Source organism: Stylophora pistillata, chromosome 11, assembly GCF_964205215.1.
Source record: "Stylophora pistillata chromosome 11, jaStyPist1.2, whole genome shotgun sequence".
Taxonomy (NCBI): Eukaryota; Metazoa; Cnidaria; class Anthozoa; order Scleractinia; family Pocilloporidae; genus Stylophora; species Stylophora pistillata.
In genome coordinates, this window is record NC_142529.1 from 11,874,617 (window position 1) to 11,892,145 (window position 17,529).

At 38.6% G+C, this 17,529-nt stretch overlaps 3 protein-coding genes across 7 annotated transcripts in view; all 3 read right to left on the bottom strand.

Moving 5' to 3' along the window:
• Nucleotides 1-5,420, bottom strand: part of LOC111326782 (putative glycoprotein hormone G protein-coupled receptor) — a 14,750-nt gene extending 9,330 nt beyond the window's left edge. The window contains exon 1 of one of the 2 annotated variants that reach the window (XM_088738216.1): nt 4,214-5,420. The gene's annotated coding sequence lies outside the window, so the exon portion shown is untranslated. Of the gene's footprint in view, nt 1-4,167 lie in introns of both variants that reach the window. The other variant, XM_022930848.2, reaches the window with a different exon arrangement.
• A 127-nt stretch (nt 5,421-5,547) lies between these two features.
• LOC111326837 (actin-binding protein IPP) lies at nt 5,548-11,331 on the bottom strand. 4 transcript variants are annotated; one of them, XR_015993094.1, is made up of 4 exons: nt 9,426-11,331; nt 8,231-8,374; nt 6,933-7,443; nt 6,230-6,369 (listed from the first exon to the last, which is right to left on the bottom strand). XR_015993094.1 is itself a non-coding variant. In XM_022930917.2 (3 exons), exons 1-3 carry the CDS (start codon nt 10,735-10,737, stop codon nt 6,086-6,088), a joined length of 1,740 nt encoding a protein of 579 aa, XP_022786652.2. In that variant the 5' UTR covers nt 10,738-11,245; the 3' UTR covers nt 5,548-6,085. The 4 variants fall into 4 exon arrangements, 2 of the variants coding, with proteins under 2 accessions (XP_022786652.2, XP_088594341.1); XR_015993095.1 differs by having other exon boundaries at nt 6,242-6,369; nt 6,967-7,443; XM_022930917.2 differs by lacking the exon at nt 6,933-7,443 and having other exon boundaries at nt 5,548-6,369; nt 9,426-11,245.
• A 2,805-nt stretch (nt 11,332-14,136) lies between these two features.
• Nucleotides 14,137-17,486, bottom strand: LOC111326840 (lymphokine-activated killer T-cell-originated protein kinase). Its single transcript, XM_022930920.2, has 2 exons — nt 16,644-17,486; nt 14,137-15,612 (listed from the first exon to the last, which is right to left on the bottom strand). The coding sequence occupies exons 1-2, from the start codon at nt 17,392-17,394 to the stop codon at nt 15,356-15,358; spliced, it is 1,008 nt and encodes a 335-aa protein (XP_022786655.2). The 5' UTR covers nt 17,395-17,486; the 3' UTR covers nt 14,137-15,355.
• Between the last annotated feature and the right edge of the window lie 43 nt (nt 17,487-17,529).

Below are 17,529 nucleotides of genomic sequence, written 5' to 3' on the forward strand. Positions count from 1 at the left end.
AAACACAACTTTCCTTTTGAAATGAAAAATATGCTTCGTTTTATCTCGAGCTGGACCAAAGAGAAATTCCCAGTCCCTCTCGACTAATCAAACGCCCTTCGGGTTTGGTTGTGTAAATGCTCCACCAACAAGCTATTAAAAAAATGATGACAAACAAGGCAACTGATATACAAGCGTCGCCAAAGACTTGCCGTTCGGCAAGGCGATTGATCAGTCAAACATTTCTTCGGCCTTAACTATCCAATAACTGCAATGATCAGAGAGCGATCTTCGTAGTAATAAACATTAAGCAGTGGTGAAAATAAGGCCTGAAAAAAATTCAGGCCTTTACGGGATTTGAACCCATACCCTTTGTGATACCGGTGCAGTACTCAACCAACTGAGGTCTTATTTTCACTACTGCTTAAGTAGTATTCATTACTGCGAAGATCGCTCTCATATTCATTTCTCTAACCGCAGTTCACATATATGACTTTCATATATTCACAAACATTGACTCGATAACTGCAGTTCACAAGCGCTGAGCAAGGAGTTTAAAAAAAAATCACTGCCTGTGGATGGCCATTGTTTGAGTCTTTCAAGTTTAACAAGGTCCGGCTAATTAATGAAATTCACAGTCATTCATAAACAGATTTCAAAGAGAAGTTGCCTTGCGCCGGAGAATCGGTCATGTTTCTGAAGCGCTTTTTTACACAGAGCAGTGTATTTCTAGATAAGAGTAAAATAAGTTCTCTTCAGTTATCTTCAAAAGTTTCGACTTCTCTCTTGTAATGATTGATTGGCATATGTCAAATTTTATCAATTCCGATTCGTCCCTCATAAATGTATTTCAAATCAGATTGTAATTTAGTGAAATAGATGTTTGAGCGTAAGTGGAGCAGCAATCTCCTACAGAATAACAGGAACCCTAAAACCTGACCACCGCCTCTAGCGCCATTTTTTTTTTTTTTTTGCCACTGAATTGGAGGTCCAAGTGGTCAAAATGTTTCTTTTAGTTTGTTTTAGATTGAAGTTTGACATGATAAGCAAACGATAATTTTGGCGTAGCAATGAAGAGTAAACAAAGTTCTATTCAGTACAAAACGGAATTTAATTTGAAATTTGAATTACTTTCATTGCATTGCGCACTGAATTCTCTTCAAATCCGGCAAAATGACCAGATGGAGTTGCTGGAAGCAATAACCGGTATTTGATGAATTCAGAAACAAATGAAATGATTTAAAGATGAAACGATCAGGCCATGTAACTTGAAAATTGAAAACGGATTAAAAACCTCTTCGTTTAATTTCTTTCCGGACTTAAAGGAAATTAAGTTGAAACCCGATTACCTTTGTATTTTCTAGCAGTTGAGCAAATAACTTGCATAATCACATGACCTGTTGGACCCCGATTGCGCAATCCCATTGAGAACCATAGTGAAAATGGACGTATGTAAGGCCGAAAGGGTTGACGTGAGCCGGTCCGGAATAAAATTTTTCCGGCACTTGTACGGCGACATTGTTCGTTGTTGTTTCAAAAGTTAAGTGACAGCAGTGAACGAAAAAGAGGAAATAAGTCACGTTTTTCGATGAATTCTGACTGGCAAAAATAAAGGAAACATTTTAATTGCAAAATATTTTTAGTGGTTTTCCCATACGTGCCAGCCTACCGCTTTCAGTTCAAGTCAGTAGAGCAAATCTCTTTAGAATTTTTCAAAACTTAGTCAGAGGTCATATGATAAAATGTTTCTTGACTGAATTAGGTTGGGCTGAAATCTCTAAGTCATGACGCGAACGGACCTCGCTGCGCTCGGTCCGTAAGTCATGACCTCCCGTCCAGCCCTCCCACTCGGTCAATAAGCACATATTTTTAATACATTACATCTTTCCTCGCTGAATTTGAAAAAAGTATTCCTGGCTACCTTTTCTTTTTATTACAAGGATGCAAAATTAGATATAAACAACCCAAGTAATGAATAACCTAATCAGCGTCCCGGTTCAGTTTAACGCAGTTTTTTAGTGGCGCTTCCATGGCATTTGATTTAGGATTTTTTATTCATTTCTTTTCAAGTTTGCCTTACAATTCTCGATTGATCGGAATAATTCTATGGTAATCGCTTTTATAATTGAAATAAATAAAATTTCAGCACGCTTACCGTATCTAACCTTTACTAACTCACAGAAAGTCAATAACGCAAACCTGAACAATGTTTGTCAGGATTCTGCAGCGGCAAGATTGAAAACACAGTTTTGTTTTCCTGCACATGAATAAATTATCGACCTCCGTAAGTACCTTTCAGTCCGGATATGGGTGCTTATTTTTCGTTACTTTTTTTTATTTTTTTAATCTGTACTACCGGAATGGAAGGTATCCGTTTCCTTCTCTGCTGGCATGTTACGGTACATTTTCCATTGAACAGTTTTCGAAGTGATGCCGTTTTTAATCGTCTAGCGAAGATCCAATTTTAACATCCCTTAGCTCGTTAGTCTTAATGGCTCTTTTGACAGTTTCCGCTTGATATTTACAGAGCTGTCCTTCATCGTAACTATTATCTCTTTCGCAGACTGCGGATTACATTTCATCTTGAGGTTTAATTTCTCCTTCACCATTCCGCTTCGATCAGTTTTAAACTCTCCATACCGCACTGAGTTATCCGCTTAGTATGTTTTTGTGTGACTACGGTTCTCTATCAAGCGAGCCCCGTCGACTTTTTGTTTTCATTTCTTTTCAAGAATGTTTTCCATTACAACAGCTTTTTCTCATACTAAGATTTTTTAAGTATTTACATGCGTTTTATCTCAGCAATGAGCGACACTTTGTGAGATAAACTTCACATACAAAACAACATTCCAAATTCGATGGGCACCTGTTTATTTCCAACTGGGAAAAATGGCTCAGTGAAACCATTTTAGTGTTGATGTTCTTTACTAAGCTACCTGAATGATACCTTTGTAATTTCTCTTAACTAATGCTACCACGAGCTTACGAATTCAGTCTTCTGTCACTGAACTGAGTCAAATGATCAGCATTCAGACGAAAATCATTATGTAGCCGAGGAAATCTAGTAGTTCTTGAAACCACTATCGAATGATAGTTTAACGGAAATCTCCACTATGTAAAAATGTAGACTCATCAAAAAAAAATTCAAAACGATTCTTCAGGGAATATAAGAGAGAAAAATGCATTTTTGAAAACCCCAGCGCGTTGTTTGTGGAGCAAATATAACAACAACAACAAAAAATGAAAAGGTCACCCTTTAACTTAGGAAGGATCAGTTAATTGGGACGGAAGGAAGGGAATAGATTACATACGAATGTTTCTTTATATTTCCATGCATACAATTTCGCTTGATGCGCTCAGTTGCCAGAGAACAGATCGATACTGCTAAAATAACATCGAATCCGACACTAGACGATATCACCACAGCAAGAAATGGATATTCCGTCTTAGTACTTCAAACTCCCGTTTAATTTCCAAATCACTTTCCCTTAAGTAAGGTATATGCTTTTCAAAAATTACGAACCACACTTAATTCGTTTGTCTAAATGTATCTCCTAATGAAACTCTCGATTTATAAGTAAGCTTAATGGAAGCATATTCTACCCAAAGGTTTCTTTCAAAGTAAAGAGCAAACAAATTCTTTCCTAACTCGTTAAGAGACGCTTCAATGTTTCTCCTTCTTCGTTTTCTTTCTCTTCTTCTCTCTTCTAATAAGATTTAGTTACTGCTGCTATAAGATTAACGTTTCTAAGCCGGGTCTTCATTAATTGTATTTATCAGCAAAGATCCACCACTATTTGAACTGGAAGCGAAAACTTGCAGGTAATGTTTGTGTGTTGGTGCCTTCATTTTTTTTGGAAGAATAGTCTTCTAAAAATTTAACTCCCAAGATTCAATAAAAGAAAGACGATGGATATTCACAAAGTCGTAACTTAGGTGTCTACGTGTGGCTGATTTACATGAACTGCGTTCGAGTCTGCGACACTCTGTCAGAGAGACCTCGATGAAGATTTGTTTATGTACTTTTTACCGAAGGAGTTATTAAAATGTAAAACATACCGTGAATATTCGACATCAGGGGAACATATACCCGTGAAGAAGTCGGTAAATCACTCAAAAACTAATGAGTAAGTTCGTACAGACTCGCAAAGATTTCAACAGTGTTTGCTTTGTCGGCGATGTTTTTACCTGCTTTTAACTTCCTGCTACTTGAATCAAAGATTTGAAAATTCACCTTCTTATACCAAGAGCACTGTTGAAAACTCGCTAGGAACTAGGCTCTCCAATCCAGCGATTGATACCCAACTCAAGTCTACACGGCCCGACAAAATTCTCACTTGTCTTTTCCTACTAAACTCGTCCCATATAGCAAATACTTTTATCAGCACGGCTATTCATTCATTTGAAAACAGCTGCCAGTCGGAATTTGACTTACAAAAAAATATATTTAACAGCAAGGGCACATTGCCAATATCGTATTTATAGTTTACAAATTGCCTTTTTCCGTTCTCCATAATTGATTTAATCGATCACGACATTGAACCACAAATGTTCGGAGTTACTACTTTTTTTACAAAATGATTTCTTGCCAAACGTTTTCTTAACCCATCTCCTTTTTTCTTAAAAAAAAAAAAAAAATCTGGAAATATGCCCAATACTAAAATCGTATGAAACAAGAATTCAAGCCTACAATATTAGGCAGCATTAAAACATGTCTTAGCAAAATGAAAATTAAAAAGGAATCAGTAAATTCAAGCAGTTTTCCTATTGAACTCTTTCCTTTTGATTTCTAACAAAAAAAAACCTACCAAAAATAAGGTTTCACTTGATTCTCGAACTTTTTGTCTAATTTTTTCAGGCCGTCTTAACTTATTTTTAAACAAAATTATCACTTTTCCAAACTGGACAAGACATACCATTTTCATATTTCTGGTCGGTACAATGTACTCACGGGAAATAATCCACGACAATAACTAAGAAATGTCTTATTCCGAAAAGTAATTTGCAATATGCCGGTGGATTTTTTTGACATTATAGAAGCTTAACTGGAAAGAAACTTTCAAATACATCTGACATGTGTTTAAGCCAAGATAATGATTGTTTACCAAGTCGATAAGTCTAAAGAAGATCGAATGTCTGAAAGAAAATGAAAATATAAGTAATCATATCAGAACTAGTAGCCCAGAGTTAATATGGAAATTCTTTGAAAAAGATCCCGCGTTTTATCATCTCTAATGATTAGGAGAGAATTTGTAAGAAAGGTATCGATACGAGTAGTTTGTTAAGTAAAGAAGAAGGTATCTTCAGTGTGTTACAGGGAATAAAGGTTTCTTACACTTGATAAACTGTCGTACAGCAAAAAATGGAAAGACTTAAAATAACCAAATTAACAGAAAAGACAAAACAAAAGCAAAAGAGTAGCAATAAACTATAAGATTGCAAATTTTTTGTATTGCTTTCCAAACGCTTATTTTTCCTTTTAGAAGAAGAAAAGATAGGATTTAAAATATAGAAATTAGAAAAAAAAAACCTGTTACTGTAAGAAAGAATTGTTAAAGTGAGCCCGAAAGCAATCATGGTAAAATTTTAATTTATGAATCTTTTTTCATCGCGGTCTCTTTGAGTCAAATTAAATCTGCATCACGGTGCTATCATACAATAATTGAAACTAAACAACAAAAAATATGCAGTTTCTTTTGGGTGAACTCTTCTTGATGGATGTTATTAGGCAGTCAAACAATAATTTTACAAAACAAGGTGAGATGAACCTTTAAGGCAGAGTCTCCTTTACGACTGCAGTTTATTTGTGACCCAACATTTGAAAAAAAAATAGCAGAAGAGAATTCTTTATGGCTGGATCTCTCTTCAAGACATTGTCAAACAGATCATGAGCAGCGCTTCAGATCAACCCAAAATTCCAAAACCAAAGTCACTAACTCCAAATAATGTTACGCTTGAGCCAGAGTTGTATTTCACCTTCTTGGGATCAAATCATGATACCCTCCACCTGCCAGCAATCCAATCCAGGGTTAACAATTCCAATTCCAATTCCAGCGACACTAACCAAGTGGACAATGTTCCCCACTTTGTTAAGTCAACTCCACAGTTATACAATTCCAATACCAAAGTCACACCGGCTAAAACACAAGTCTGTGACGTGTTTCCATTTCTTCTTCTTGGGATCATACATATCAACTGCCGTTAAAGTGGCAGGTGGAGAATACTCCTCACTGGCCGTTCGCCCACCAAACACATACAGCAACCCACTGCTAACTGCTACTGACAGTCCAGCCCTGGGGCTCTCCATAGGTGTTACTTCTGTCCATTGGCTTGTGTCCAGGTCAAACCTTTCAACACTAGCCAAGGCTCCTTCTGATTCATTGGAGCCACCTGTCGACAAAGCAGTTAAATAAATACGACTTGTTATTTACTGACTCTGAGGTCTGTACAATATTTAGAAAAAAATATTTGTACTGCAGCTGTACATGGGTTAAGGTTACTCTCAATACTAAAGTAAAAAAGACCTTATTCACAAATGCCAACAATTCTATGGATTTTCCCATTTATGCTGATTCACTTTCTTCGCCATGATCACATACTCAAAATTCACAAAGAAAAATTTAAGCTTGAAATAGAGGAATGAGGGCCAATTATCATGACCATTTTTCCTTATGTTTGGCCGTTCTCCACTCTTACCAGTCAACTTGTTGTTTGACCTGAACAGCGACCAATGACGTAATTACCAGAATTATGTCAAGACGTGGCAAGGAGATACGAGACAGGCATATGATGTAGAATCTAGCAATATCAAGCAATTGTCAGCCAGGAGTAAAGCATATTATGACAGAAAGACTTCCTCTGCAGTCTTACTTCCTGGTGATTGCATACTCGTTAGAAACCTTTCAGAAAGGGGAGAACCTGGAAAGCTTCATTCACACTGGGAGCTACATTACCTAGACGGGAGAGATTATCCCCCAAGACCCTGACCTGCAGTCAGCTGGGAGTCAGTGCCTGAGTACCAATGCCTAAACCCAGTAGTAAACTTGATACAAGTCCCTCCAGCGATACTTCCCCCATCAAGTCCTGGCAAACTGGTTTGTACCTTATGGCACTCACACAAAAAGTCATGCCCTTTACTCCACAGCTGTAGTATATACCACAGCCCACATGGATAAACCAGTACTGAACACTTTCATAGTCACAACAGATTGTTCCAAGCCAACTTGTTGCCTGCCTTCAGTGACCAAAGACTCTTGCAAACTTGGTGTTGGATTTAAACTTTAGTGACTAGCTACTTTTTAATTATAAACAAAAACATAAAACTGCATGAGGACTGACACTTCCCCAACTAGTTGTAATGTTGTAATGTCAGGACGACATTTCCATCTGGAGGGGAGTGTGTAGCATGTAGGATGAGAGAGACTGGGCTCAGTCCTGGAATACATATTATGGGATTAAAACATCCTATGTGCAGGCAAGAAGAAAACCATGAAAAATCGATATTAGCCTAGAAGAAAACATGTTGTTACTTTTTATTAGTTTCTGAGTGAGGTTGAGCAGAGTGTAACATTTGAAGGACTCTTTCAAAAAAGGTATTTATAAAGAATACAGACAAATTCAGGCTCTCTCTAGTCAAATGACATAAAAACTCAAATTAGTGGGGTCACCTCTTAATTAGTGATCTGTGCATTAACTAAAAACTTTTCTTTTTTCAGTCACAAAAACCAGCCTCAAGATTGTATAAGAAAACCCACTTGAGATATTGGGAAAACACTTTGTAAATCAATTGCCTTCAGTTCATGATTTAAAGAGTTTTCTTGTGTTCTCGTAACATCCTGTATAGGTTACCATAATGGCAAACCAATAGAAAGTGCATTGATAATGTAAATTGGTTACAGTAAAGAGTTTAAAAGCTGATGATTTGAGCATTAGCCCTTTCTATTCGGCTCTGAAAAAAGGAGTCAGGCCTCGACACTAACTTTTCAACTTACTAGCAAAGTGGCTGGTGACATCTTACATGTTATGACAATTTCAGTTTGTTTACTACCCAAACTTGCTATGGGAAATCGAAAACCACTGGCCAAAACCGAATTCTACTAGTCTGTGGCTAGTAGGCTACTGTTAGTGTTGAGCTCTGCAGGCTATAAATGCTTTAAATATCAGTTTTAAAACTCCTTAAAGTAGAAACTTACCCCTTCATTCAACAGAAAGTACAGTGAGACTACTACTTAATTCTTTGATTTGGACTTACCCACGGCATACAAGAAGCCACCTACTGTTGCAAGTCCCAGGTATGCCCTTCTGTGACGCATGTCTGGCTGCCTAATCCATGAATCACTGACAGGGTTGTAACACTCACACACTTTAAGCTCCTCTCCTAGGTCACTCAAGCCACCTTTAAATCATATGAGCAACAAAAAATTGAGTGGCATTCATTGTGGGTATGACATACTGATGAATGCAAATATCAGTCAAATATGATTATTACTTAAGATTGATTGCAGTAAACTGTATAATAGCCATCGATCAGCAATTGAGCCAAGTGGCTCATCTGGGCAGAACTTATCCCAGCTTTCCTATAATTAAGTGATTAATAACAATTAATCACTTCCCCCTATAGGATGTTAAGTCCATCCCATGTTCACTGCAGAAAGATTTTGGTGCAATTATAATTGTTGTTATTATCACCTTTGTTAATTCATTATAGCCAGGGTGTAGGACATTTGTCATTCAAACCCAGCATTACCTATCTTGTGTGGCTTGGAATTGGGGAAGAAGGGGAAGGGAGATGCAAAAAATTGATAATCTGGTTGGAAGTACATGCATGTACTTGACTTAGACAAAGAGATTTCACCTTGAAGGATTTTTTTACCGCAGGAGCTTTCGTCATTGTGCTGAGAATTTTTGGATAGGAGGTGATTCATTACCTTATCTTGCATCACTTAATGTTTTCTCCTTATCTCTGTTCTAGAAATTTATACAATCAAACAATGTATTAACCTTAACAATAGTGAGCCACTCTTGCCACCACTGGATTTACTGCTGGTCAGGAAGAAATTAACATTGAAAATGCAAGGTCTTAGGGATAAGACCATGCCAACTCCTAAATTTGGGTTAGGGTTTGGGGTTAGGGTAAGGGTTTAGGTTTTTTTTATCCTGGTTATAAAATCTGCATAACAACACAAAATTAATGGTATAAATTTGAGGCTGAAGAAAAAAAATTCCTTCTATCTACAATAGAAAAGAGGTCATTGCAGTATGTAATGTGTAAACTAAAGAAATTTTCCTCTTATATTGACAGAAATAACTGATATTAGAACAGCTTGCATGAGTTCCAGCTATTTTTGTTATTAAAGGCTGTGAAATTATGAAATCCATAAACCCTGGTTTTCGAAAACCACATCATTGTTCAACACAGATTTTAATAAAGATGACAATGAACTTACCAGCCACATAAATCAATCCATCCATTTCAGCTACACCAAGATGAAACCTCTTTGTTTCCACCTTACCAACAACTTCCCACTGATCAAGATCTGGGTCATATCTTTCAATATTTTCTGCAATCTCTGACCCCACCCAACCACCAATCACAAACATAAAGTCCTCAACGACACATACACCACAGGCTACCCTGGGTGCAGTCAATGGTGCAATGACTGACCATGAATTTAACACTGGGTCATAGCATTCCACAGTGTCATAAATCAAGGAATCATTTTCACCACCAATAGCATATATCAGCCCTCCAATTGATGCCACAGCATGACTACTGCGTGCAAAGCTCATCTGTGCTGTGGTGAAGCTGTCACAGGTTTGTAAAAAGGAGTCAAACTTCTCCACAGTGTAAAGAGAAGATGTGTCACTCCATCGCCCTCCCACATGCCGGCTGTAACCTCCAATGATAAAAAGGCATTTTCTAGAGGCCCGTCTTGGTTGAGTGTGTACCCGCTGTTGGCCTCTAGTTAATGATTGGTAATTTCGGTACCCATCAAGAATTCCTGCCAGCATTCTTTTAATACTTGCACTCTGACACGTGACAAGGTATTGTTCAAGGAATTTAGGGGAAACCAAAGGTAGTCTAATGCGTTCCAAAATATTTCCCAAAGCTTCTCTTCCTCTAGATAAGTCATGCACTACCCACCGCATGGCTGCTTCGAACACCTGCTCCTCCGATTCAATTTTCAGGTCTTCTGATTCTAACATTTGTAGCAAAGCAGTTTTAGTGAGTTGTAAAAACTCGTCCTGTTTGGAAACTTCGACAAAGTTTCTGTGAATGAAATCCAATGCCGATTTTGATAATGTGAGACAGGAATGCGCGTCTGAAAACGTATAAATCCCGACGCAATTCGACGAGTCGAGTTCACGTTTCAAAAAATCGCAACAAATGATTTCGATGTCTTCGATTTGTAACATCTTTGATGCCGGTAAAAGCTGTTGGACATTATCCTCACTGACCTCCACTTTGCCAGTGTAGATAAATTCTAGGATGACACCAAAGATATCAGCTTGAATACCGTGAATTTCGACATGATCTGCAAAGCTTTCTGCCATTCCGCTCGTGAACATAACTTGGAAATAGGCACTTGAGGCAGACAAAACGTTCCGATGAACAGGAAATTTTTTGCCTCCGACTGACAAAGTTGCGTCACACATGGAATTCTCTTTCTGTAATAAATGCAGCTTATTTAAAACCTTGAATGAATGTTCCTTGGCAAATGATATTTTATCTATTTTCACCGTTCGATGGTTCTCCATTTTGCATGGAATTTTGTTGTTGTCTCCAAAGTTTGCGGGCTCAATTGGAAATAAAGTACAGGGGAGGGGTGAGGCGAAGCAATAGTGGGTTTAACTGGGAAGTGGAAATTTACTACCAGTTAAGGTAAAAGTTCGGTTTACCCTGCGCGCCAACCAAGGTAACCAAGGTTTGGATGACAGATACATCCGCTTGAGGTCGCATAGAATTTCACATCCTGCGGTGTCGGGATTGCGCCAGTCTCATTCGATCACGTTTTCGAGACCAGAACGTACGTCTTGATTTTCTAAAGTTCTCCTTCTACCATTCTTCAACAAAATTTCCGTTTAATAGAGTTTCGAACCAGAATTGGTTTTTCGGCCACGACCACGCACGTCTAACGCGCCTTGTCTTGCGAAGGGCAATTTGTAGTAGAATTCATCGCTTTCTCCTCGACTTCTTTAGGTGCTGCAAAAGTAAGAGCTGCTGCAATCTCGACTCCTGGGTTTGCTGATCATGAACAAGAAAATAAAACGCGAGGACTACATGAGCCACAGCTTCTCTTTTAAACGCGAGTATTTTATGCGTGGATTTAGAATTTGCCATGGATTTAGATTGTGATTGATGACAGATTTACCTTAGTTATTTGAGCCAGTATAAGTACTGTACAAATGTTTCAAGGTTTATGCCGTGTTTAGACTTGAACGGTTTACTGAGGTACGAGCGACTTTACTTACTTAGGTAAACATTTTCTGTGTGTAAACGCTAACTGATACTTTGGTAAATGCCGCAAAAGACAAAAGAAATTTGACCAAGGTAAAAGTTGTAATTACCCTGTGATCAGGCATGGTTACAGTTGGTAACCAAGGCCCTGTTTACAAGCAAGGAGGGTAACCCTTGCGCTTGGGTTACCCTCGCAGGCGGGTCAAAGATAGCCCGGGTTTACAAGCAAAATTTCACAGGTAGGGTTACCCTACCATCCGGGACAACTTACCTACGCTTGGTAACCGTACGCATTGTTATCAATGTTCAAAGGGTCTGGAAACAAGTATAAAGTTGTCCCGGGTAGGCGAGTTATCCCCAGCAGAGCGTTTACAAGGCAGCCAGGGTTACCCTGGCGCTAGGGTAACCCTAGCGCTCAGCTAAGGTTACCCTGGGTAACCCTAGCTGCCTTGTAAACACGTCGATGAAAAAAAAGAAGAAATGTGGGAGCGTTAGGGTAACCCTCCTGCCAGGGTAACCCTAGCACTAGGGTTGCTCAGCCTGCTTGTAAACCGTACCTGCTTGTAAACAGGGCCCAAGGTCAAGATGACAGATATATCCGCTTGTGGCGGTGTAATATGTCACATTCCGCGGTGAGCAGATCGTGCGATTGCCACGTTTTCGGCCAAGCGTTTCTATCATGGCAGATAACAGAGAAGTCAGAGAGCGACTAGATCGATCTTCGTACGACGAACAATCGGTCAGGTAAAAGAAGGCATTGTAATTTTCATTTTCAGTATTATTTACAACTTTTTCCAGACAAAAGCAATTTGGAGCAAAACCATCCGTTTTCGCCTCGACCTCTTGAGGTGTTTTAACATCAGTATCTTACGAAATCTTAACGTTTCTGTTTGCAGCTCTTGAATTAAGAAATAAAAAGCAATGGCCATGAAAGCCACCACTTTACTTCTTGAAGCGAGCATGGTTTTAGAATTTCCCGCCAGTTCGATTTCATGACGTAAATAATGCAGATAGCGGGAGTGTTGACAGATCAACTTGAGTTATTTGAGCTAGTGTAAACACTGGACGAATGTACCAAGGTCAAGTAACTTGACCTTAGTAAATTTTTACCTTGGTAAAAGCTCAAATGTAAACACAGGGTTAGTCAGTTAATGTTTACACTGGTAAACGCTTTAGTGTAAACACGGGGTTAGTAAGCTGGAAATCATCAGTGATTGCGGTAAATAGGATGGGGCAAGAAAATAGTAAAGCGAGTTTTTAATTAACCCCTTTGACAAAGTATATCATTACATTTTTCGTTAATACTACTTGTTCTTTGTATGACCCCCTTGGAAGTGGACATGTTTGTGGAGATGGAGGATGGGATGGATTACCGCCCTGATAAATCGGAAGAAGGTATAGATTACCTCCCTGATAGACCGGTTTGACTATCATCACTAATAATTAGAGTATTTTCGTGGCTTGAGGATAAAGTGTCTTACTGAAAAATATGCCTGAAAATGCATCTCTTTAACCATTTGTCCAATAATCAAGTACTGATTACAGAAGGGGTAAAAATCTTCACTTTTCTCTACATTCTTCAGGCTTTTTTTTTTAGCACTGTTTTAAGTTCCAGAAAACTAGATTACAGATTTCCATGTGGACTTTTCATTTATGTCGTTAAAAGAGAACTAAATACTCAATGCATCATTGGGATATTTTTTAGAACCGTCTCTCGTTACGATGACTTACAAGGCAGGCTAAACACTTTCCAATGGCCGTTTTCACACTAGAGGACGGACAAATCGTCTGGACGAACAAATCGTCTTAGACGAACAAATCGTCTGATGTGAAAACGGGACGAACAAATTTTTCGACGAACAAATCGTCTGATATTTGGCCGTCTGGAAAGACGATTTTTTTAAGACGATTTGTCCGTCGAGACGAACAAGTCGACAACAGTATGACTTCAATTCATATCAGACGCTGGAATGTTCGATTTTCTAGCCGCGAGGAAATGGGACTAGCAACAGAGCGAGGTTTTATGGGAAGTTTCAACATGGCGGCAGCCATCTTGCTTTACAACACGACCAAGTGCCAGTTATCTTTGCGCTCATAGGACCGACAACTTTTTGGCATAAGGCCTTCTCGAATTCAAATTCGACAAACAAATGCCAGACGATTTGTCCGTCCCCTAGTGTGAAAACGGCCAATAAATTTTCTTTTGCTAAATAATACCAGAAATGACTCAGATCAGACCCACTAGTATGGGTGTTTAGTAAAGACATGAAAATCTAGCTGAATGATGACAAAATATGCCCAAAGGAAACCACCTCCCGGTTAGCTCAATTGATAGAGCGCTGGACTGATGTGTGGGAGGTCAAGGGTTCAAGCTCCTGCTGGACCAACACTCAAGGCCTTAAAATAATTGAGAACATGCTGCCTTTCTATAACATCAAGAAATGGTTTAGATATTCTAGTCTTGGATAGGGACGAATAAATGGAGGTCCTGTCTCCTGCAGGGTTTGGGGTAGGAGACGTTAATTTCCCACGCACAAGATTACTGTGTGATGGATGTCCTCTCCTGGGGTGGGATGGGTGGGTGTTGTCTTGCAATTATATGAGCCTCTGGCTCAAGCAATATGGGCAACCATGCCCCACGCAAAGACATTAAACTTGATTACAGGATTGATTACAGATTCAAAATATGTAGTCAATAGTGACTGTTGCAGCACTTATGATTTCCATGGTAGGAATTACTTACATTTTTCTCCTTTTTCATAACTTCTATTAATAACTTGACAAAATACATGCATGAACAAATGTCATTTTGTCACAAGGTTTTACTTCCATGGGAATTCCACAGTTCTTTAGCAGCTTTTTTTCAAGTTAAAGGTCCTAAAGTTTTTCCAAATATGGACCTCCCTGCTGGTAAATAACATTATTATACACTAATTTTATGTAGTTCACGTCACAGCAATTCAATGCTCTCTTTCACTCACTTATGATTTTGATAGAATCCTATGGGAAATCCACTTTATTTCTATATGGATCTCATTGATGCATTTTAAGGGATGCATATTGAACCTGTGGTTTAAAATTGCAGGTAATTTAGACAATGGAGAAAGCTTATGGCAGGTGATTTCCAACCTGGAATTATTTTACAGCTGAGATATTTCGGCTGTTCTAATTGTCATTGGTGGAACCAGGGCTCAGCACTAACTTTGCAACTTAATAGCTAAGTGGCATGTGACATAAAAAACCACTAGCCAAAACTAAATTTCTACTTGTCTGTGGCTTGTGGGCCACCATTAGTGTGGAGCCCTGAGAACAGCTATGGCTTTTAGCAATAACTGACCACATTACTTGGTAGTGTTCCCCCCCAACACTTGCCATTGGTGATCCTGTGTCTGGGAAATAAATCTACTGCTGTTGAGTGAGCAATGGCAGTGTTCAATCAACAGGTATGCATATAGGAAGTAAATAAATTTAACAGCAGACTGCAGTCCAATGTACATTCTGTTACCATTATGATAACCTGTCTTTGTTAAGGGCTATGCTCCTCTCAATTGGAAGTTTAATATTAATGATACCATTATACATGTACTTACTCTCTATCTTTTGGCACTTATATTTTATTTAGTGTGCATTCAATAAGGTCAACGGACCCTACTCTTTAAATAACTAGTGCCTGACTACATTTTTCTAGATTTTAAATGAATTGCTTCTGACTATGACATCTGATATCAAATAAATACCTCTTAGAGTGTTTTACACTCCTCTTACCATCGTGTAACAATGCACTGTATGTATCTTCAATGTAAAGTCATTCCACAAAAATTTTGTGTATTGAAAAAAAAGGTTAGTATAATTCTAAAAGCTTATATTTTTTAACAAGGCAAAACAGTTTTTTTCTTTAATTTGTTTACCCCTCTACTCCTAAATTGTGATATCATTCGCCAAGATCTCAGGTTTGAGAGCTGCCACAATGTCTTTAGCACTTGGTCTCTCTTTGGGGTCTTCAGAGGTACAGCAGTGAAATAACTCCATGATTGGAAGCATTGAATTTGCACTTTGAAACTTGGCGGGTAATGGCGGACGTGTTCCTAATGCTGCTAGGTATTCCTCTGTGTCACAAGCACCACCATCGTCCTCATCATCACTGGTCAGCCCTGTGTCAGATTCTTCGTCACTTTCTAAAAAAACAAAAACAAATCAACAAACAGACAATTGACAAAATACATTATGAACCTCACTGACACCTGAGACATTTAACTCTTTAAAAACTAGGGTGTGGACAAAACTTTTTGAACAAAATCTAGTCCTTTAATTTTCCACACATTTTAAAAGCTATCATTATGATTTTCCAGACTTGCAGCTATGACTCTAGTCACATGGCCTGTGTCAAGAAGTCAGTGTTGAGAGTCAAATGCCCCCAAAATTTCAACATTAGCCAACCATACCAGAAAAAAAAAAAAAAAACATTCGTCCAAGGTGCCAGTATTCATGTAAATTTGACACCCTCAGAAAAAAAGTTACCAGTGATTCTACATGTACCATCAATAGATTTTGCTACATCTTTCATTTAACCATTTCATCATTGCTTTTTTCTCTAAGGTTCACTTAGTGGTACAGTGTCTCTCTATTATGACAGCCACAAAAAAAAAAAAAAAACAGTCAATTTCTCTTGGATGAACAATATTTGTGTATGGCAAATTTTAGTATAGGGAGGCAGGAACATTGTAAAGCAATGGTGAGAGTAACAAAACTTAAAGGAAGCTAGCTGGAAGGTGTTATCTTGATAAAACTGTGAAATTCTTTGTTGGTTAATAAGCCAGGCCAGGATATTTGTCATCTTGGAAAAGTACATGTAAAGAGAGCTGAGGAATCAGAGCTACAACATCATCTAAAATTTTCGAGTTTCTGAAGGTGACTTTCTCATTGGTGGGCGCTTAAAGAGATGAAATAGTTTTAACTCAATCAAGTCTGTGAAATGGGCAAGATTTCTGACTCCGCCAAGCTCAATTACACTGGTGTAGTTCTTGGATAACTAAAGCAATAACGAAACAATAGATAGTAATTGGGACTTACACTATAAGCTTTGTTTAAGAAAAAAAATTTTCCACGGAAAAATGGCAGCAGAGAAAGTAATGAATTTAAGTCTGGCTAACCCTTGGGCCATTCCATTTAATATCCGCACCCCCCTCCCCTATTGAAAAGGACCAACCTGCAAGCAAATCCACATGAGGAACATTCAAAGCTAGCATCTCCCAGATCAGAAGACCATAAGCAAAGATGTCTGCCCTATCTGTGATTACTCCTCCCTTCAAAGCCTCCTTGCATTTCCACGGCTCTGTGCCGATGTATCTACTTCCAGGATTTTTCAGTCCGCTCAGATCATCTTTCAGCCACAGTGCCACTCCAAAATCGCACAATTTGACAGCCTCAAAATCACCTCTTATAAGAACGTTACCACTTTTGATATCGCCATGGAGGATCTTTTTTTCGTTGTGTATATAACTCAAGGCATTGGCAACAGACCAAGAAACTTTTAGGATTTCATCGTAAGTGAAATCTTCTTCCAGATACGCCTTTTCTTCGATGATGTCTTCGAGGGCTCTCTCGCAATCTTCCATTGCAAGGCAAAGATCTCCATTTACACTTCCCGAAATGGCACGAAAACCGACAATATTTGGATGTTTTAGTTGTTTCAAAATACTTGCTTCTAGAGCGAGTCGTTCGCTTATCCCTGATCTTGCCTTCTTGTTGACTTTTTTCACGGCCCAAGGCGATCTAGTGCTGTTATTGCTCGGTTCGCGTTTGAATCGATAAACCGATACACCCGTGCCATGACCGAGTCGTGTCATGAAAGGAGATGGGGGAATCATGAAAGGAGACTCGTTGTAAGGCGACATTTCGACTTCTTCGCATAAGCGACTTCCACATCTTTGGCTCACTGGCGTAGAGAAGTCGTCCATGTTTGAAAAAGAAGTGAACAAATGGTCCGAATACAGTCACCGCAGTAAATCCTGTTTGCTTTCCGCAGTTTTTCAGTTATCACTTGTCAGATTTCAAAATTTCCGCGTTTTCTATTGGTCAGTGCTCCTAATGTT

Excerpts from the sequence above, each read along its gene's own strand:
- LOC111326840 (XM_022930920.2), bottom strand. The coding sequence starts at position 17,394 with ATGGACGACTTCTCTACGCCAGTGAGCCAAAGATGTGGAAGTCGCTTA. Across the intron at positions 15,613-16,643 it reads TCATGTGGATTTGCTTGCAG|AAAGTGACGAAGAATCTGAC; the intron begins GTTGGTCCTTTT and ends TTGTTTTTTTAG.
- LOC111326837 (XM_022930917.2), bottom strand. The coding sequence starts at position 10,737 with ATGGAGAACCATCGAACGGTGAAAATAGATAAAATATCATTTGCCAAG. Across the intron at positions 8,375-9,425 it reads TGGATTGATTTATGTGGCTG|GTGGCTTGAGTGACCTAGGA; the intron begins GTAAGTTCATTG and ends TATGATTTAAAG. Across the intron at positions 6,370-8,230 it reads TGGCTTCTTGTATGCCGTGG|GTGGCTCCAATGAATCAGAA; the intron begins GTAAGTCCAAAT and ends CTTTGTCGACAG.